The sequence below is a fragment of the Heptranchias perlo genome, unplaced genomic scaffold, assembly GCF_035084215.1.
Source record: "Heptranchias perlo isolate sHepPer1 unplaced genomic scaffold, sHepPer1.hap1 HAP1_SCAFFOLD_56, whole genome shotgun sequence".
NCBI classification, from domain to species: domain Eukaryota; kingdom Metazoa; phylum Chordata; class Chondrichthyes; order Hexanchiformes; family Hexanchidae; genus Heptranchias; species Heptranchias perlo.
The window spans coordinates 1,905,484-1,927,736 of NW_027139581.1; the positions used below are offsets into that span (position 1 = coordinate 1,905,484).

Consider the following 22,253-nt stretch of genomic DNA (forward strand, 5'->3'; position numbering starts at 1 on the left):
TCATTCCGCCCAAAACCAGCGGGGCCTCGCGCGAGGGAGCAGCTCCATGAGGGGGCGGGGCCAGTGGGTGGGGGCGGGGCCTCGGTTCTGACGTCTCCAGGAGCCCAGCGCGCAGGCGCGGGAGAAGCTCTGCGCGGTCGCCAGACGGAGTCGGAGGGTCGGGAGCAGGTAGGCGGGGGGCCGGGGACAGGACACTGAGAAACCGGGCGGAGGCCGCGCCCCACGGCTTATAAACATGGAGCGGGGCCGCAGGACCCGAGTCGGATCCTCTGGTCCCGAGTGTGAGCAGCCGGACGGCAACTGCGGGACTTCTCCTCGGAGACAGGCCCGGGTTACCGGGGTAACCGGCCGCCATCTTGGTACAGGAGGATGGAGCGTCACTGCGCATGCGCGGCCATCTTGGTACAGGAACAGAGTGGGCGGGGCTTCAGGATATTTCACTCAGAATCTCAACCCGTGCTGTACCTGCCCTGGGATTGTTTGATGGGACAGTGTAGAGGGAGCTTTACTCTGTATCTAACCCGTGCTGTACCTGCCCTGGGAGTGTTTGATGGGACAGTGTAGAGGGAGCTTTACTCTGTATCTAACCCGTGCTGTACCTGCCCTGGGAGTGTTTGATGGGACAGTGTAGAGGGAGCTTTACTCTGTATCTAACCCGTGCTGTACCTGCCCTGGGAGTGTTTGATGGGACAGTGTAGAGGGAGCTTTACTCTGTATCTAACCCGTGCTGTACCTGCCCCGGGAGTGTTTGATGGGACAGTGTAGAGGGAGCTTTACTCTGTATCTAACCCGTGCTGTCCCTGCCCTGGGAGTGTTTGATGGGACAGTGTAGAGGGAGCTTTACTCTGTATCTAACCCGTGCTGTACCTGCCCCGGGAGTGTTTGATGGGACAGTGCAGAGGGAGCTTTACTCTGTATCTAACCCGTGCTGTACCTGCCCTGGGAGTGTTTGATGGGACAGTGTAGAGGGAGCTTTACTCTGTATCTAACCCGTGCTGTACCTGCCCTGGGAGTGTTTGATGGGACAGTGTAGAGGGAGCTTTACTCTGTATCTAACCCGTGCTGTACCTGCCCTGGGAGTGTTTGATGGGACAGTGTAGAGGGAGCTTTACTCTGTATCTAACCCGTGCTGTACCTGCCCTGCGAGTGTTTGGGACAGTGCAGAGGGAGCTTTACTCTGTATCTAACCCGTGCTGTACCTGCCCTGGGAGTGTTTGATGGGACAGTGTAGAGGGAGCTTTACTCTGCATCTAACCCGTGCTGTACCTGCCCTGGGAGTGTTTGATGGGACAGTGTCGAGGGAGCTTTGCTCTGTATCTAACCCGTGTTGTACCTGCCCTGGGAGTGTTTGGGACAGTGTACAGCAATCAATAACCAATGATTAACACTATTCACCCCTATTTATTAAAATCTGGGATATAGTTTCTGAACAGCTTTATCAACGGAGCCTCTCACTTTTCCTCTCCCCAAAATGTATCACTTCACATTTCTCTGCATTAAATTTCATCTGCCATCTATCTGTCCAATTTATTATCCAGTGTCCGTGACACTGGATAATAAATTCCAGTCCTCTTCACAGTTCCCCACACTCACTATCTTGGTGGCATTTGAATTATCTGGAGATTTTCATCTTGTGCCCTATATACCCGAGCCCAGATCATTTCCCTGTATTGAGAAGAGCAATGGGCCCAACACTGACCCTGGGGGACACCACTGTTTACATCCCTCCAGTCTGAACAATATCCATTATCCACGACTCTCTGTTTTCTGCCCTTTCCCCAACTTCCTGTCCACACTGCCCCACTCCCTTCAATTCCGTGAACCTTAATTTTATCAACAAGCCTCCTGTGCGGCACCTTCTCAAACACCTTCAGACAATCCATCCACACAACACCCACTGCATTCCCTTTATCACCACACTGTGTTATTCCTCAAATAATCCCTGCTGTCTGTCCTGAATTCATCCATTTCACGAACAAATGTTGAAATGTTTGCTCCACCCCACAGGGTTCCATCTGTTGAAAGCCACTCAGAGAGAGGTGGGAGAGGCCCATTGTTGGACAGTGTGAGCTGAGGGGTGGGAGAGGCCCATTGTTGGACAGTGTGAGCTGAGGGGTGGGAGAGGCCCATTGTTGGACAGTGTGAGCTGAGGGGTGGGAGAGGCCCATTGTTGGACAGTGTGAGCTGAGGGGTGGGAGAGGCCCATTGTTGGACAGTGTGAGCTGAGGGGTGGGAGAGGCCCATTGTTGGACAGTGTGAGCTGAGGGGTGGGAGAGGTCCATTGTTGGACAGTGTGAGCTGAGGGGTGGGAGAGGCCCATTGATGGACAGTGTGAGCTGAGCAGGCGCAGGAGACGCAGACTTGCGAAAACACCGAGTGCCGCCCCAGACCCCAATATAAAACAGTGAACATTATCCCCCCAGACCCCAATATAAAACAGTGAACATTATCCCCCCAGACCCCAATATAAAACAGTAAATATTATCCCCCCAGACCCCAATATAAAACAGCGAACATTATCCCCAGACCCCAATATAAAACAGTGAACATTATCCTCCCCCAGACGCCAATATAAAACAGTGAATATTATCCCCCCAGACCCCAATATAAAACATTGAACATTATCCCCCCCGGACCCCAATATAAAGCAGTGAACATTATCCCCCCCAGACCCCAATATAAAACAGTGAACATTATCCCCAGACCCCAATATAAAACAGTGAACATTATCCCCCCCAGACCCCAATACAAAACAGCGAACATTATCCCCAGACCCCAATATAAAACAGTGAACATTATCCCCCCCAGACCCCAATATAAAACAGTGAACATTATCCCCAGACCCCAATATAAAACAGTGAACATTATCCCCCCAGACCCCAATATAAAACAGTAAACATTATCCCCCCAGACCCCAATATAAAACAGTGAACATTATCCCCCAGACCCCAATATAAAACAGTGAACATTATCCCCCCAAGACCCCAATATAAAACAGTGAACATTATCCCCCCAGACCCCAATATAAAACAGTGAACATTATCCCCCCAGACCCCCAAAAAAACAGTGAACATTATCCCCCCCAGACCCCAATATAAAACAGCGAACATTATCCCCCCCAGACCCCAATATAAAACAGCGAACATTATCCCCCAGACCCCAATATAAAACAGTGCACATTATCCCCGCCAGACCCCAATATAAAACAGTGAACATTATCCCCCCCAGACCCCAATATAAAACAGTGAACATCATCCCCAGACCCCAATATAAAACAGTGAACATTATCACCCCCAGACCCCAATATAAAACAGTGAACATTATCCCCCCAGACCCCAATATAAAACAGTGAACATTATCCCCCCCAGACCCCAATATAAAACACTGAACATTATCCCCTCAGACCCCAATATTAAACAGTGAACATTATCACCAGACCCCAATATAAAACAGTGAACATTATCCCCCCAGACCCCAATATAAAACAGTGAACATTATCCCCCCAGACCCCAATATTAAACAGTGAACATTATCACCAGACCCCAATATAAAACAGTGAACATTATCCCCTCAGACCCCAATATAAAACACTGAACATTATCCCCTCAGACCCCAATATAAAACAGTGAACATTATCCCCCACAGGCCCCAATATAAAACAGTGAACATTATCCCCGCCAGACCCCAATATAAAACACTGAACATTATCCCCTCAGACCCCAATATAAAACAGTGAACATTATCCCCCCCAGACCCCAATATTAAACAGTGAACATTATCCCCCACAGACCCCAATATAAAACAGTGAACATTATCCCCCCCAGACCCCAATATTAAACAGTGAACATTATCCCCCACAGACCCCAATATGAAACAGTGAACATTATCCCCCACAGACCCCAATATAAAACAGTGAACATTATCCCCTCAGACCCCAATATAAAACAGTGAACATTATCCCCCACAGACCCCAATATAAAACAGTGAACATTATCCCCCCCAGACCCCAATATAAAACAGTGAACATTATCCCCGCCAGACCCCAATATAAAACAGTGAACATTATCCCCAGACCCCAATATAAAACAGTGAACATTATCCCCCCAGACCCCAATATAAAACACTGAACATTAACCCCCCAGACCCCAATATCAAACAGTGAACATTATCCCCCAGACCCCAATATAAAACAGTGAACATTATCCCCGCCAGACCCCAATATAAAACAGTGAACATTATCCCCAGACCCCAATATAATCAGTGAACATTATCCCCCCCAGACCCGAATATAAAACAGTGAACATTATCCCCCCCAGACCCCAACAGAAAACAGTGAACATTATCCCCAGACCTCAATATAAAACAGTGAACATTATCCCCCCCAGACCCCAATATAAAACAGTGAACATTATACCCCCCAGACCCCAACAGAAAACAGTGAACATTATCCCCCCAGACCACAATATAAAACAGTGAACATTATCCCCCCAGACCCCAATAGAAAACAGTGAACATTATCCCCAGACCTCAATATAAAACAGTGAACGTTATCCCCCCCAGACCCCAATATAAAACAGTGAACATTATCCCCCCAGACCCCAATATAAAACAGTGAACATTGTCCCCCCAGACCCCAATATAAAACAGTGAACATTGTCCCCCCAGACCCCAATATAAAACAGTGAACATTATCCCCCCAGACCCCAATAGAAAACAGTGAACATTATCCCCCCCAGACCCCAATATAAAACAGTGAACATTATCCCCAGACCTCAATATAAAACAGTGAACATTATCCCCCCCAGACCCCAATATAAAACAGTGAACATTATACCCCCCAGACCCCAATAGAAAACAGTGAACATTATCCCCCCCAGACCCCAATATAAAACAGTGAACATTATCCCCAGACCTCAATATAAAACAGTGAACATTATCCCCCCCAGACCCCAATATAAAACAGTGAACATTATCCACCCAGACCCCAATATAAAACAGTGAACATTATCCCCCCAGACCCCAATATAAAACAGTGAACATTGTCCCCCCAGACCCCAATAGAAAACAGTGAACATTATCCCCAGACCTCAATATAAAACAGTGAACATTGTCCCCCCAGATCCCAATAGAAAACAGTGAACATTATACCCCCCAGACCCCAATATAAAACAGTGAACATTATCCCCCCAGACCCCAATATAAAACAGTGAACATTATCCCCAGACCCCAATATAATCAGTGAACATTATCCCCCCCAGACCCCAATATAAAACAGTGAACATTATCCCCAGACCTCAATATAAAACAGTGAACGTTATCCCCCCCAGACCCCAATATAAAACAGTGAACATTATCCCCCCAGACCCCAATATAAAACAGTGAACATTGTCCCCCCAGACCCCAATATAAAACAGTGAACATTGTCCCCCCAGACCCCAATATAAAACAGTGAACATTATCCCCCCAGACCCCAATAGAAAACAGTGAACATTATCCCCCCCAGACCCCAATATAAAACAGTGAACATTATCCCCAGACCTCAATATAAAACAGTGAACATTATCCCCCCCAGACCCCAATATAAAACAGTGAACATTATACCCCCCAGACCCCAATAGAAAACAGTGAACATTATCCCCCCCAGACCCCAATATAAAACAGTGAACATTATCCCCAGACCTCAATATAAAACAGTGAACATTATCCCCCCCAGACCCCAATATAAAACAGTGAACATTATCCACCCAGACCCCAATATAAAACAGTGAACATTATCCCCCCAGACCCCAATATAAAACAGTGAACATTGTCCCCCCAGACCCCAATAGAAAACAGTGAACATTATCCCCAGACCTCAATATAAAACAGTGAACATTGTCCCCCCAGATCCCAATAGAAAACAGTGAACATTATACCCCCCAGACCCCAATATAAAACAGTGAACATTATCCCCCCAGACCCCAATATAAAACAGTGAACATTATCCCCAGACCCCAATATAATCAGTGAACATTATCCCCCCCAGACCCCAATATAAAACAGTGAACATTATCCCCCCCAGACCCCAATATAAAACAGTGAACATTATCCCCCCCAGATCCCAATATAAAACAGTGAACATTATCCCCCCCAGACCCCAATATAAAACAGTGAACATTATCCCCCACAGACCCCTATATAAAACAGTGAACATTATCCCCCCAGACCCCAATATAAAACAGTGAACATTATCCCCCCAGACCCCAATATAAAACAGTGAACATTATCCACCCAGACCCCAATATAAAACAGTGAACATTATCCACCCAGACCCCAATATAAAACAGTGAACATTATCCACCCAGACCCCAATATAAAACAGTGAACATTATCCCCAGACCCCAATATCAAACAGTGAACATTATCCCCCCCAGACCCCAACATAAAACAGTGAACATTATCCCCAGACCCCAATATGAAACACTGAACATTAACCCCCCAGACCCCAATATAAAACAGTGAACATTATCCCCAGACCCCAATATAAAACAGTGAACATTATCCCCCCAGACCCCAATATAAAACAGTGAACATTATCCCCAGACCTCAATATCAAACAGTGAACATTATCCCCCCCAGACCCCAATATAAAACAGCGAACATTATCCCCCAGACCCCAATATAAAACAGTGAACATTATCCCCCCCCAGACCCCAAGACAAAACAGTGAACATTATCCCCCCCCCAGACCCCAATATAAAACAGTGAACATTATCCACAGACCCCAATATAAAACAGTGAACAGTATCCCCCCAGACCCCAATATAAATCGGTGAACATGATCCCCCCCAGACCCCAATATAAAACAGTGAACATTATCCCCAGACCCCAATATAAGACAGTGAACATTATCCCCCCCAGACCCCAATATAAAACAGTGAACATTATCCCCAGACCCCAATATAAAACAGTGAACATTATCGCCCCCAGACCCCAATATAAAACAGTGAACATTATCCCCCCAGACCCCAATATAAAACAGTGAGCATTATCCCCCCCCAGACCCCAATATAAAACAGTGAACATTATCACCCCCAGACCCCAATATAAAACAGTGAACATTATACCCCCAGACCCCAACAGAAAACAGTGAACATTATCCCCCCAGACCACAATATAAAACAGTGAACATTATCCCCCCCAGACCCCAATATAAAACAGTGAACATTATCCCCCCCCAGACCCCAATATAAAACAGTGAACATTATCCCCCCAGACCCCAATATAAAACAGTGAACATTATCCCCCCAGACCCCAATATAAAACAGTGAACATTATCCCCCAGACCCCAATATAAAACAGTGAACATTATCCCCCCAGACCCCAATATAAAACAGTGAACATTATCCCCCCCAGACCCCAATATAAAACAGTGAACATTATCCCCCCAGACCCCAATATAAAACAGTGAACATTATCCCCCCCAGACCCCAATATAAAACAGTGAACATTATCCCGCCCAGACCCCAATATAAAACAGTGAACATTATCCCCCCAGACCCCAATATAAAACAGCGAACATTATCCCCCAGACCCCAATATAAAACAGTGAACATTATCCCCCCAGACCCCAATATAAAACAGTGAACATTATCCCCCCAGACCCCAATATAAAACAGTGAACATTATCCCCCCAGACCCCAATAGAAAACAGTGAACATTATCCCCCCCAGACCCCAACTGAAAACAGTGAACATTATCCCCCCAGACCACAATATAAAACAGTGAACATTATCCGCCCCCAGACCCCAATATAAAACAGTGAACATTATCCCCCCCAGACCCCAATATAAAACAGTGAACATTATCCCCCCCAGACCCCAATATAGAACAGTGAACATTATCCCGCCCAGACCCCAATATAAAACAGTGAACATTATCCCCCCAGACCCCAATAGAAAACAGCGAACATTATCCCCCAGACCCCAATATGAAACAGTGAACATTATCCCCCCAGACCCCAATATAAAACAGTGAACATTATCCCCCAGACCCCAATATAAAACAGCGAACATTATCCCCCAGACCCCAATATAAAACAGTGAACATTATCCCCCCCAGACCCCAATATAAAACAGTGAACATTATCCCCCCCAGACCCCAATATAAAACAGTGAACATTATCCCCCCCAGACCCCAATATAAAACAGTGAACATTATCCCCCCCAGAACCCAACAGAAAACAGTGAACATTATCCCCCCAGACCCCAATATAAAACAGTGAACATTATCCCCCCAGACCCCAATAGAAAACAGTGAACATTATCCCCCCAGACCCCAATATAAAACAGTGAACATTATCCCCCCCAGACCCCAATATAAAACAGTGAACATTATCCCCAGACACCAATATAAAACAGTGAACATTATCCCCCCCAGACCCCAATATAAAACAGTGAACATTATCCCCAGACCCCAATATAAAACAGTGAACATTATCCCCAGACCCCAATATAAAACAATGAACATTATCCCCCCCAGACCCCAATATAAAACAGTGAACATTATCACCCCCAGACCCCAATATAAAACAGTGAACATTATCACCCCCAGACCCCAACAGAAAACAGTGAACATTATCCCCCCAGACCACAATATAAAACAGTGAACATTATCGCCCCCAGACCCCAATAGAAAACAGTGAACATTATCCCCCCCAGACCCCAATATAAAACAGTGAACATTATCCCCCCCAGACCCCAATATAAAACAGTGAACATTATCCCCCCAGACCCCAATATAAAACAGTGAACATTATCCCCCCCAGACCCCAATATAAAACAGTGAACATTATCCCCCCCAGACCCCAATATAAAACAGTGAACATTATCCCCCCCAGACCCCAATATGAAACAGTGAACATTATCGCCTCCAGACCCCAATATAAAACAGTGAACATTATCCCCCCAGACCCCAATATAAAACAGTGAACATTTTCGCCCCCAGACCCCAATATAAAACAGTGAACATTATCCCCCCCAGACCCCAATATAAAACAGTGAACATTATCCCCCCAGACCCCAATATAAAACAGTGAACATTGTCCCCCCCAGACCCCAATATAAAACAGTGAACATTATCCCCCCAGGCCCCAATATAAAACAGTGAACATTATCCCCCCAGACCCCAATATAAAACAGTGAACATTATCCCCCCCCAGACCCCAATATAAAACAGTGAACATTATCCCCCCCAGACCCCAATATAAAACAGTGAACATTATCCCCCCCAGACCCCAATATAAAACAGTGAACATTATCCCCCCCAGACCCCAATATAAAACAGTGAACATTATCGCCCCCAGACCCCAATATAAAACAGTGAACATTATCCCCCCAGACCCCAATATAAAACAGTGAACATTTTCGCCTCCAGACCCCAATATAAAACAGTGAACATTATCCCCCCAGACCCCAATATAAAACAGTGAACATTATCCCCCCAGACCCCAATATGAAACAGTGAACATTGTCCCCCCCAGACCCCAATATAAAACAGTGAACATTATCCCCCCAGACCCCAATATAAAACAGTGAACATTATCCCCCCAGACCCCAATATAAAACAGTGAACATTATCCCCCCAGACCCCAATATAAAACAGTGAACATTATCCCCCCCCAGACCCCAATATAAAACAGTGAACATTATCCCCCAGACCCCAACATATAACAGTGAACATTATCCCCCCAGACCCCAATATAAAACAGTGAACATTATCCCCCCCAGACCCCAATATAAAACAGTGAACATTATCCCCCCCAGACCCCAATATAAAACAGTGAACATTATCCCCCCCAGACTCCAATATAAAACTATGAACATTATCCCCCCCCAGACCCCAATATAAAACAGTGAACATTATCCCCCCCCAGACCCCAATATAAAACTATGAGCATTATCCCCCCCAGACCCCAATATAAAACAGTGAACATTATCCCCCCCAGACCCCAATATAAAACAGTGAACATTGTCCCCCAGACCCCAATATAAAACAATGAACATTATCCCCCCCAGACCCCAATTTAAAACAGTGAACATTATCCCCCCCAGACCCCAATATAAAACAGTGAACATTATCCCCCCAGACCCCAATATAAAACAGTGAACATTATCCCCCAGACCCCAATATAAAACAGTGAACATTATCCCCCCCAGACCCCAATTTAAAACAGTGAACATTATCCCCCCAGACCCCAATATAAAACAGTGAACATTATCCCCCCCAGACCCCAATTTAAAACAGTGAACATTATCCCCCCCAGACCCCAATATGAAACAGTGAACATTATCCCCCCAGACCCCAATATAAAACAGTGAACATTATCCTCCCCAGACCCCAATATAAAACAGTGAACATTATCCCCCCCTGACCCCAATATGAAACAGTGAACATAATCCCCCCCAGACTCCAATATAAAACAGTGAACATTATCCCCCCCAGACCCCAATATAAAACAGTGAACATTATCCCCCCCAGACCCCAATATAAAACAGTGAACATTATCCCCCCCAGACCCCAATATAAAACAGTGAACATTATCCCCCCCAGACCCCAATATAAAACAGTGAACATTATCCCCCAGACCCCAATATAAAACAGTGAACATTATCCCCCCAGACCCCAATATAAAACAGTGAACATTATCCCCCCCTGACCCCAATATGAAACAGTGAACATTATCCCCCCAGACCCCAATATAAAACAGTGAACATTATCCCCCCCAGACCCCAATATAAAACAGTGAACATTATCCCTCCCAGACCCCAATACAAAACAGTGAACATTATCCCCCCAGACCCCAATATAAAACAGTGAACATTATCCCCCCAGACCCCAATATAAAACAGTGAACATTATCCCCCCCCAGACCCCAATATAAAACAGTGAACATTATCCCCCCAGACCCCAATATAAAACAGTGAACATTATCCCCAGACCCCAATATAAAAGAGTGAACATTATCTCTTTCCTCCTCCCCCGCCCCGCCCCACCTGCTCAAAACCAGACCTGAATGATGATGGATCAGGGAACGTCTGTCAAGGAAGTAGAAATGGTTACGGGTCACAGAGCGTCTCATTCAAAGAAAAATTGGGATGTGTTCGTGAGCGTTTGTATAAGAGGGAGAATTGGAGATAGGTCAAGGAGAGCCCATCACCAAAATTGGGAGATGTTGCAGATGGACAGTATATAGGGAGGGACAGAGTGTTTGGAAGACACAGACAGAGTCAGTAACTTCAGGGGAGGAGAGAGAGGGGAACCAGTGAGTGCAGACCTGAACCCAGTCAGAGTCAGCACCTTCAGGGAGGAGAGAGAGGGGAACCAGTGAGTGTTGAACTGAACCCAGTCAGAGTCAGCACCTTCAGGGGAGGAGAGAGAGGGGAACCAGTGAGTGTAGAACTGAACCCAGTCAGTGTGAGCACCTTCAGGGGAGGAGAGAGAGGGGAACCAGTGAGTGTAGAACTGAACCCAGTCAGAGTCAGCACCTTCAGGGAGGAGAGAGAGGGGAACCAGTGAGTGCAGAACTGAACCCAGTCAGAGTCAGCACCTTCAGGGGAGGAGCGAGAGGGGAACCAGTGACTGTAGAACTGAATCCAGTCAGAGTCAGCACCTTCAGGGGAGGAGAGAGAGGGGAACCAGTGAGTGTAGAACTGAACCCAGTCAGAGTCAGCACCTTCAGGGGAGGAGAGAGAGGGGAACCAGTGAGTGTAGAACTGAACCCAGTCAGAGTCAGCACCTTCAGGGGAGGAGAGAGAGGGGAACCAGTGAGTGTGGAACTGAACCCATTCAGAGTCAGCACCTTCAGGGGAGGAGAGAGGGGAACCAGTGAGTGTAGAACTGAACTCAGTCAGAGTCAGCACCTTCAGGGAGGAGAGAGAGGGGAACCAGTGAGTGTCGAACTGAACCCAGTCAGAGTCAGCACATTCAGGGGAGGAGAGAGGGTAACCAGTGAGTGTGGAACTGAACCCAGTCAGTCAGCACCTTCAGGGGAGGAGAGAGAGGGGAACCAGTGAGTGTCGAACTGAACCCAGTCAGAGTCAGCACCTTCAGGGGAGGAGAGAGAGGGGCACCAGAGAATGTAGAACTGAACCCAGTCAGAGTCAACACCTTCAGGGGAGGAGAGGGAGGGGAACCAGTGAGTGTGGAACTGAACCCAGTCAGAGTCAGTACCTTCAGGGGAGGAGAGAGAATGGAACCAGTGAGTGTGGAACTGAACCCAGCCAGAGTCAGCACCTTCAGGGCAGGAGAGAGAGTGGAACCAGTGAGTGCAGATCTGAACCCAGGAAGTGTCAGCACCTTCAGGGGAGAGAGTGAGGGGAACCAGTGAGTGTAGAACTGAACCCAGTCAGAGTCAGCACCTTCAGGGGAGGAGAGAGAGGGGAACCAGTGAGTGTGGAACTGAACCCAGTCAGAGTCCGCACCTTCAGGGGAGAGAGAGAGAGAGAGAGAGAGAGAGAGGGGAACCAGTGAGTGTGGAACTGAACCCAGTCAGAGTCAGCACCTTCAGGGGAGGAGAGAGAGACGAACCAGTGGGTGCAGATCTGAACCCAGCCAGAGTCAGCACCTTCAGCGGGAGGGAGAGTTAACTCAGATGGAATGAAATATGTTGGGGATGGTGCGATGGGTTTGGATTTCAGCACAGGGAGGAGGGAGAGTGTGTGGGATTGGGATTTGCAGTCTGTGGGAATGAGCGGGAAGAATATTCTGTAGAAACGAGAATTTTCTGTTCTGAATTTCTATCCTGTATTTACAGTGAGGACTTTTGTAAACTCCTTTTACAGGGGATTGGAAGGGGAGGATTCACAGACTGGAAACTCAAACCAAACCTCATGTCAATCTGACCGAGTCACTCGATTCATCAGGACCTGAATATCATCGGCCTTTGAATGTGGAAGGAGAAATGTTTGTCTGTTCTGTCTGTGGGAAAAGATTTCAAACATCAGTGTGACTGTAAAATCACCGAGACACACACACCCGAGTGAGAGTGTTCCAGTGCACTGAGTGTGGAAAGAGCTTTAACCAGTTACACAGCCTGAAAAAAGATCGCACCATTCACAGCGGGGAGAAACCGTCCACGTGTTCTGTATGTGGACGAGGCTTCAACTGATCGTCCAACCTGGAGAGACACAAGGACACCCGGACCACGGAGAAACCGTGGAAATGTGGGGACTGTGGGAAGGGATTCAATTACCCATCCCAGCTGGAAACTCATCGACGCAGTCACACTGGGGAGAGGCCGTTTACCTGCTCCTCATATGGGAAGGGATTCACTCAGTCATCCACCCTGCTGAAACACCAGCGAGTTCACACTGGGGCGAGGCCGTTCACCTGCTCCGTGTGTGGGAAAGGATTCACTTGTTCATCCAGCCTCATTTCACACCAACTTGTTCACAGTGATAAGCGACCTTTTAAATGTTCTGACTGTGAGAAGAGGTTTAAAAGCAGGAATGCTCTACTGAGACACGAACGTACTCACACTGGGGAGAGGCCGATTACCTGCTCCGTGTGTGGGAAGGGATTCACTCAGTCATCCACCCTGCTGAGACACCAGCGAGTTCACACCGGGGAGAGGCCGTTCACCTGCGCAGAGTGTGGGAAGGGTTTCGCTCAGTCAGCCGCCCTGCTCAGACACCAGCGAGTTCACACTGGGGAGAGGCCGTTTCCCTGCTCCGTGTGTGGGAAGGGATTCGCTCAGTCATCCGCCCTGCTCAGACACCAGCGAGTTCACACCGGGGAGAGGCCGTTCACCTGCTCCGTGTGTGGGAAGGGATTCGCTCATTCAGCCGACCGGCTGAAACACCAGCGAGTTCACACTGGGGAGAGACCGTTCACCTGCTCCGTGTGTGGGAAGGGATTCACTTGTTCATCCAGTCTCATTGAACACCAACTTGTTCACACTGATAAGAGACCTTTCAAATGTTCTGACTGTGAGAAGAGGTTTAAAAGCAGGAATGCTCGACTGAGACACCAATGTACTCGCACTGGGGAGAGGCCGTTTACCTGCTCCGCATGTGGGAAGGGATTCACTCAGTCATCCGCCCTGCTGAGACACCAGCGAGTTCACACCGGGGAGAGGCCGTTCATCTGCGCAGAGTGTGGAAAGGGATTCACTCATTCAGGCGACTGGATGAAACACCAGCGAGTTCACACTGGGGAGAGACCGTTCACCTGCTCCGTGTGTGGGAAGGGATTCACTTGTTCATCCAGTCTCATTGAACACCAACTTGTTCACACTGATAAGAGACCTTTTAAATGTTCTGACTGTGAGAAGAGGTTTAAAAGCAGGAATGCTCTACTGAGACACCAATGTACTCACACTGGGGAGAGGCCGTTTACCTGCTCCGTGTGTGGGAAGGGATTCACTCAGTCAACCAACCTGCTGATTCACCAGCGAGTTCACACCGGGGAGAGGCCGTTCACCTGCTCCGTTTGTGGGAAGAGATTCACTCAGCCAACCAACCTGCTGATTCACCAGCGAGTTCACACTGGGGAGAGGCCGTTCACCTGCTCCATTTGTGGGAAGGGATTCACTCAGTCAACCAACCTGCAGTCACACCAGCGAGTTCACATGTTACCACAGGAGTTGGATTCTGTTGTTAATCACATCCAGGACTGAACCATGTTCATTCTGATCGTTGGGGTTGTCGAAAACTTAAACTTAATATTACCTATTATATACAATGCATCAACTCCCAATCACTTCATTCAGACAAGCAAGAGTTTATGAAGAAACTCGTACAAGAGGAAGTGTCCCTCAAACACTGGTTGATGATACGTCTTCGCTGAGTTCAAGAAACAGCTCACGTTTATACAGTTCATTAACAACGCCCACCTGTCATGGAATATGGGCGTACACATACATTCTTTATTGGTTCAGGTAGTTAGTCAATCAAAATAGGGAACCCACCCTCTGGTTCCCATGGCCGTCTGGTGATTTTGGACACAGGCCTGGGAAAGTGCTTTTCCCTCAGAAACTGTCCTTAATATCAGTGAGTCTGTACCTAGTCTCAAGGCTATATGGTCATTCATTTCTGTTAGTCAGACAGTTATCAGCATGAGAGAGAGCCCAAAGTAATAACACAATTGTGCTTCTGTGTGTTTTTCATGAGAAACTATTCTGTGAGCTTTACATTGAATTAGCTGGTCAGTTAATATGGTCAAATATCCATCATGCATTTCTACATTTGTGGGTTCGGTGTATTAGAGAGAGTTAATATGGTCAGGTATCTCTTTATGCATTTCCACAGGGTTTGTTTCTGATAATAACCCCTATAACTGGGCTGGAATTTAATATTCTGTATCAGTCTCAAATAAATCAGCTTTCTTTTAAATACAGTGTACCATTGTTTAAAAAGGGAGAAAGGGATAGACTGAGTAATTACAGGCCAGTCAGCCGAACCTCGGTGGTGGGCAAATGATTGGAAACAATTCTGAGGGACAGAATTAATCGTCATTTAGAAAGGCACGGATTAATCAAGGACAGTCAGCATGGATTTGTTCAGGGAATGTCGTGTCTGACTAACTTGATTGACTCTTATGAGGAGGTAACAAGGATTGTCGATGAGGGCAACGCGTTTGATGCAGTATACATGGATTTTAGCAAGTCTTTTGACAAGGTCCCACATGGCAGACTGGTCAAAAAAGTAAAATCCCTTGGGATCAAAGGGCAAGTGGCGAGTCAGATCCAAAATTGGCTCAGTGGCAGGAAGCAAAGGGTGATGGTTGACGGATGTTTTTGCAACTGGAAGGCTGTTTCCAGTGGGGTTCCTCAAGGCTCAGTACGAGGTCCCTTGCTTTTTGTGGTATATATTAATGATTTACACTTGAATGTGGAGGACTTGATCAAGAAGTTTGCAGATGATACATAAATTGGCCGTGTGGTTGGTAGTGAGGAGGAAAGCTGTAGACTGCAGGAAGATATCAATGGACTGGTCAGGTGGGCAGAAAAGTGGCAAATGGAATTCAATCCAGAGAAGTGTGAGGTAATGCAATTGGGGAGGGCAAACAAGGCAAGCATCTGTCCATGACGGTATTGGTAGGAGTGACCACCGCACAGTCCTTGTGGAGCCAAGTCCTGTCTTCACACTGAGGACACCATCCAACGTGTTGTGTGGCACTGCCATCGTGCGAAATGGGATAGATTCAGAACAGATCTTGCAGCTCAAAACTGGGCATCCGTGAGGCGCTGTGGGCCATCAGCAGCAGCAGAATTGTAATCCAACACAATCTGTAACCTCATGGCGCGGCATATTCCTCACTCGTATGCACATACGAATTAAGAGCAGGAGTAGGCCATTCGGCCCCTCGAGCCTGCTCTGTCATTTGATAAGATCATGGCTGATCTGATGGTGACATCAACCCTACTTTCCCGTCTACCTACTATAACATTTGACTCCCTTGATAATCAGGAATCTATCTAACTCGGCCTTAAAAATATTCAATGACCCTGCCTCCCCCGCTCTCTGGGGAAGGGAGTTCCACAGACTCACAACCTTCAGGGAAAAAATTTCTCCTCATCTCCGTCTTAAATGGGAGACCCCTTATTTTTAAACTGTGGCCCCGAGTTCTAGTCTCTCCCACAAGGGGAAACATCCTCTCAGCATCTATCCCTTCTATTCCCCTCAGGATCTTATGTGTTTCAGTAAGATCACCTCTCATCCTTCTAAACTCCAATGTATACAGGCCCAACTTGTCCAACCTTTCCTCATAAGATAACCCCCTCATCCCAGGAATCAGTCGAGTGAACCTTCTCTGAACCGCCTCCAAAGCAATTATGTCCTTTCTTAAATAAGGAGACCAAAACTGCGCACATTATTCTAGATGTGGTCTCACCAATGCCCTGAACAACTGTAGTAAAACATTTCCACTTTTATATTCCATTCCCCTTGTAGTAAATGAGAACATTCCATTTGCCTTCCTAATCACTTGCTGTACCTGCAGACTAACTTTCTGTGATTCATGTACCACGATACCCAGATCGCTCTGTACTTCAGAGTTCTTCAATCTCTCTCCATTTAAATAAAATACTGCTTTTCTATTCCTCTTGCCAAAGTGGACAAGTTCACATTTTCCCACATTATACTCCATCTGCCAAATTTTTGCTCACTCACTTAACCTATCGATATCCCTTTATAAACTCCTTATGTCCTCTTCACAACTTACTTTCCGAACTACCTTTGTCTCATTAGGAAATTTAGCAACCATACATTCGGTCCCTTCATCCAAGTCATTGATATAGATTGTAAATAGTTGAGGCCCAAGCACTGATCCCTGTGGCACTCCACTTGTTACATCTTGCCAACCTGAAAATGACCCATTTATGCCTACTCTCTGTTTCCTGTTAGCTAACCAATCCTTTATCCATGCAAATACGTTACCCCCTACACCATGAGTTCTTATTTTGTGTAGTCACCTTTGATGTGGCACCTTGTCAAAAGCCTTCTGGATCTCCAAGTACACCACATCCACAGGGTCCCCTTTATCCACGTTATTTGTTACTTCCTCAAAGAACTCGAATAAATTAGTCAAACATGATTTCCCTTTCACAAAGCCGTGTTGACTCTGCCTGATTGCATTGAGATTTTCCAAGTGCCCTGCTAGAACCTCCTTAATAATAGATTCTCGCATTTTCCCCATGACAGATGTTAAGCTAACTGGCCTGTAGTTTCCGGCTTTCTGTCTCCCTCCTTTCTTGAATAGAGGAGTTATATTTGCTATTTTCCAATCTGATGGGACCCTTCTAGAACCTAGGGAATTTTGGAAAATTAATACCAATGCATCGACTATCTCTGCAGCCACTTCTTTTAAGACCCTCGGATGAAGTCCGTCAGGGCCTGGGAACTTGTCAGCTTTTAGATTTAATATTTTTTTCAAAACCCTTTCCCTGGTGATTGTAAATGTTTTAAGTTCCTCCCTCCCTTTCACCTCTTGATCCACAATTATTTCTGGCATGTTATTTGTATCCTCTACAGTGAAGACGGACGCAAAATATCTGTTCAATTCATCCACCATTTCCTTATTCTCCATTATTAATTCCCCAGAATCACTCTCTGGAGAACCAACTCTCACTTTACTTACTCTTCTTTTTAAATACCTGGAGAAACTCTTACTATCTGTTATTATATTTCTAGCTCGCTTTATCTGGAACTCAAATCTCTCCCTCATTATTCTTTTAGTCATTCTTTGCTGTTTTTTATATTTTGACCAATCTTCTGACCTGTTACTAATCTTTGCGGAATTGTATGTTTATTCTTTCAATTTGATACTATCTTTAACTTCCTTCGTTGGCCACGGATGGTACGTCCTTCCCCTCGAGTCTTTCTTTCTCACTGGAATGTATCTTTGCTGAGTGTTATGAAATATCCCATGAAATGTCTGCCATTGGATCTCTCCTGACACATCCCTTAACCTCAGTTCCCAGTTCACTTTAGCCAGCTCTGTCTTCTGTCACTCTACCATTACCAACAAGCCAGGGGATCAACCCTGGTTCAATGAGGAGTGTAGAAGAGCATGCCAGGAGCAGCACCAGGTGTACCTAAAAATGAGGTGCCAACCTGGTGAAGCTACAACACAGGATGACATGCATGCTAATCAGTGGAAACAACATGCTACAGACAGAGCTAAATGATTCCACAAACAACCGATCAGATCAAAGCTGTGCAGTCCTGTCACATCCATTCGTGAATGGTGCTGGACAATTGAACAACTAACAGGAGGAGGAGGCTTTGTAAACATCCCCATCTTCAATGATAGGACATCAGGTTATAGTCCAACAGTTTTATTTGAAAATCACAAGCTTTCGTAGGCTTTCTCCTTCGTCAGGTGACTCACCTAACGAAGGAGAAAGCCTCCAAAAGCTTGTGATTTTCAAATAAAACTGTTGGACTATAACCTGGTGTTGTAAGATTCCTTACATTTGTCTACCCCAGTCCATCACCGGCATCTCCACATCATCTTCAACGATAGCAGAGTCCAGCATGTGAGTGCAAAAGACAAGGCTGAAGCGTGTGCAAAAGACAAGGCTGAAGCGTGTGCATTTGCAACCATCTTCAAACAGAAGTGCCGAGTGGATGATCCATCTTGGCCTCCAACCGCTATCCGCACCATCACAGAAGCCAGACTTCAGCCAATTCGATTCACTCCACGTGAAATCAAGAAACGGCTGAGTGCACAAATGCTATGGGCCCTGACAACATCCCGGCTGTAGTGCTGAAGACTTGTGCTCCAGAACTAGCTGCGCCTCCAGCCAAACTGTTCCAGTACAGCTACAACACTGGCATCTACCCGATAATGTGGAAAATTGCCCAGGTATGTCCTGTCCACAAAAAGCAGGACAAATCCAATCCGGCCAATTACCGCCCCATCAGTCAACTCTCAATCATCAGCGAAGTGATGGAAGGTGTCGTCGACAGTGCTATCAAGCAACACTTACTCACCAATTCTCAGTTTGGGTTCCGCCAGGACCACTCTGCTCCAGACCTCATTACAGCCTTGGTCCAAACATGGACAAAAGAGCTGAATTTCACAGGTGAGGTGAGAGTAACTGCCTTTGACATCAAGGCAGCATTTGACAGAGTGTGGCACCAAGGAACCCGAGTAAAATTTAAGTCAATGGGAATCAGGGGAACACTCTCCAGTGGCTGGAGTTATACCTCGCACAAAGGAAGATGGTAGTGGTTGTTGGAGGCCAATCATCTCAACCCCAGGACATTGCTTCAAGAGTTCCTCAGGGCAGTGTCCTCGGCCCAACCATCTTCAGCAGCTTCATCAATGACCTTCCGTCCATCATAAGGTCAGAAATGGGGACGTTCACTGATGATTGCAGTGTTCGGTTCTATTCACAACCCCTCAGATAAGGAAGAAATCCGTGCCCACATGCAGCAAGACCTGGACGACATCCAGGCTTGAGCTGATAAGTGGCAAGTAACATTTGTGCCAGGCAAGTAACATTTGTGCCAGGCAATGACCATCTTCCCTTGACATTCAACGGCATTACCATCGCTGAATCCCCCACAATCAACATCCTGGGGGTCACCATTGACCGGAAACTCAACTGGACCAGCCCGAAAAATACAGTGGCAACAAAAGCAGGTCAGAGGCTGGGTATTCTGCGGCGAGTGACTCACCTCCTGACTCCCCAAAGCCTTTCCACCATCTACCAGACACAAGTCAGGAGTGTGGTGGAATACTCTCCACTTGCCTGGATGAGTGCAGCTCCAACAACACTCAAGAAGCTCGACACCATCCAGGACAAAGCAGCCCATTTGATTGCACCCCATCCACCACCCTAAACAGTCACTCCCTTCATCACCGGTGCACTGTGGCTGCAGTGTGCACCATCCACAGAATGCACTGTAGCAACTCGCCAAGGCTTCTTCAACAACATCTCCCAAACCTGCGACCTCTACCACCTAGAAGGACAAGGGCAGCAGGCACATGGGAACACCACCACCTGCATCTTCCTCTCCAAGTCACACACCATCCCGACTTGGAAATATATCGCCGTTCCTTCATCGTCGCTGGGTCAAAATCCCTGAACTCCCTCCCTAATAGCACCGTGGGAGAATCTTCACCACACAGACTGCAGCGGTTCAAGGCGGCGGCTCACCACCACCTTCTCAAGGGCAATTAGGGATGGGCAATAAATGCTGGCCTTGCCAGCGACGCCCACATCCCATGAACGAATAAAAAAGAAAAAGTATACAGTAAATGGGAGGATACTGAGAGGTGTAGAGGAACAAAGGAACCTTGGAGTGCATATCCACAAATCCGCGAAGGTAGCAGGACAGGTAGATAAGTTGGTTAAAAAGGCATCCATGATACTTTCCTTTATTAGCCGAGGCATAGAATATAAGAGCAGAAAGGTTATGCTCGAACTGAAAAAACAATAGTTAAGCTGCAACTAGAGTACTGCATACAGTTCTGGTCACCACATTACAGGAAAGATGTGATTGCACTCGGGAGGGTACAGTGGAGATTTACAAAGATATTGCCAGGGCTGGAGAATTTTACCTATGAGGAAAGATTGGATCGGCTGGGGTTGTTTTCTTTGGAACAGAAGAGGCTGAGGGGAGATTTAATTGAGGTGTATAAAATTATGAGGGGTGAGATGGAGTGGATAGGAAGGACCTATTTTCCTTCACAGAGGGGTCAGTGACCAGGGGGCATTGATTTAAAGTATTGGTAGAAGGATTGGAGGGGACTTGAAAATTATTTTTCACCCAGAGGGTGGTGAGGGTCTGGAACTCACTGTCTGAAAGGGTGGGAGACGCAGCAACCTTCATCACATTTAAAGGGAACCAGGATATGCACTTGAAGTGCCGTAACCTACAGGGCTACGGACCAAGAGCTGGAAAGTGGGATTCGGCTGGATAGCTCTTTTTCAACTGGCACGGACAAGATGGGCCGATTGGCCTCCTTCGTCTCATAAATTTCGTGATTCTCCCCAACTCAACATCACTCTCCTCACACTGACCCCTGGGACAGGTGAAGAGGGGACATTTACCAGACTCCCCACTATTGACCCTCAGTGTCCCTCTCACAGGTGAAGAGGGGACATTTACCAGACTCCCCAATATTGACCCTCAGTGTCCCTCTCACAGGTGAAGAGGGGACATTTACCAGACTCCCCACTATTGACCCTCAGTGTCCCTCTCGCAGGTGAAGAGGGGACATTTACCAGACTCCCCACTATTGACCCTCAGTGTCCCTCTCACGGGTGAAGAGGGGACATTTACCAGACTCCCCACTATTGACCCTCAGTGTCCCTCTCACGGGTGAAGAGGGGACATTTACCAGACTCCCCACTATTGACCCTCAGTGTCCCTCTCACAGGTGAAGAGGGGACATTTACCAGACTCCCCACTATTGACCCTCAGTGTCCCTCTCACAGGTGAAGAGGGGACATTTACCAGACTCCCCACTATTGACCCTCAGTGTCCCTCTCGCAGGTGAAGAGGGGACATTTACCAGACTCCCCACTATTGACCCTCAGTGTCCCTCTCACGGGTGAAGAGGGGACATTTACCAGACTCCCCACTATTGACCCTCAGTGTCCCTCTCACGGGTGAAGAGGGGACATTTACCAGACTCCCCACTATTGACCCTCAGTGTCCCTCTCACGGGTGAAGAGGGGACATTTACCAGAATCCCCACTATAGACCCTCAGTGTCCCTCTCACGGGTGAAGAGGGGACATTTACCAGACTCCCCACT

At 47.0% G+C, this 22,253-nt stretch overlaps 1 protein-coding gene across 1 annotated transcript; it reads left to right on the top strand.

The window, feature by feature from the left end:
• The first annotated feature begins 143 nt into the window (after nucleotides 1-143).
• On the top strand, nucleotides 144-15,371 carry LOC137315815 (zinc finger protein 239-like). The gene is made up of 2 exons (XM_067980295.1): nucleotides 144-168; nucleotides 12,822-15,371. The coding sequence occupies exon 2, from the start codon at nucleotides 14,168-14,170 to the stop codon at nucleotides 14,654-14,656; it is 489 nt and encodes a 162-aa protein (XP_067836396.1). The 5' UTR covers nucleotides 144-168; nucleotides 12,822-14,167; the 3' UTR covers nucleotides 14,657-15,371.
• Nucleotides 15,372-22,253: the final 6,882 nt, after the last annotated feature.

Bases quoted from the DNA above. Each gene is read 5' to 3' on its own strand.
- LOC137315815 (XM_067980295.1), top strand. From the start codon at position 14,168: ATGAAACACCAGCGAGTTCACACTGGGGAGAGACCGTTCACCTGCTCC.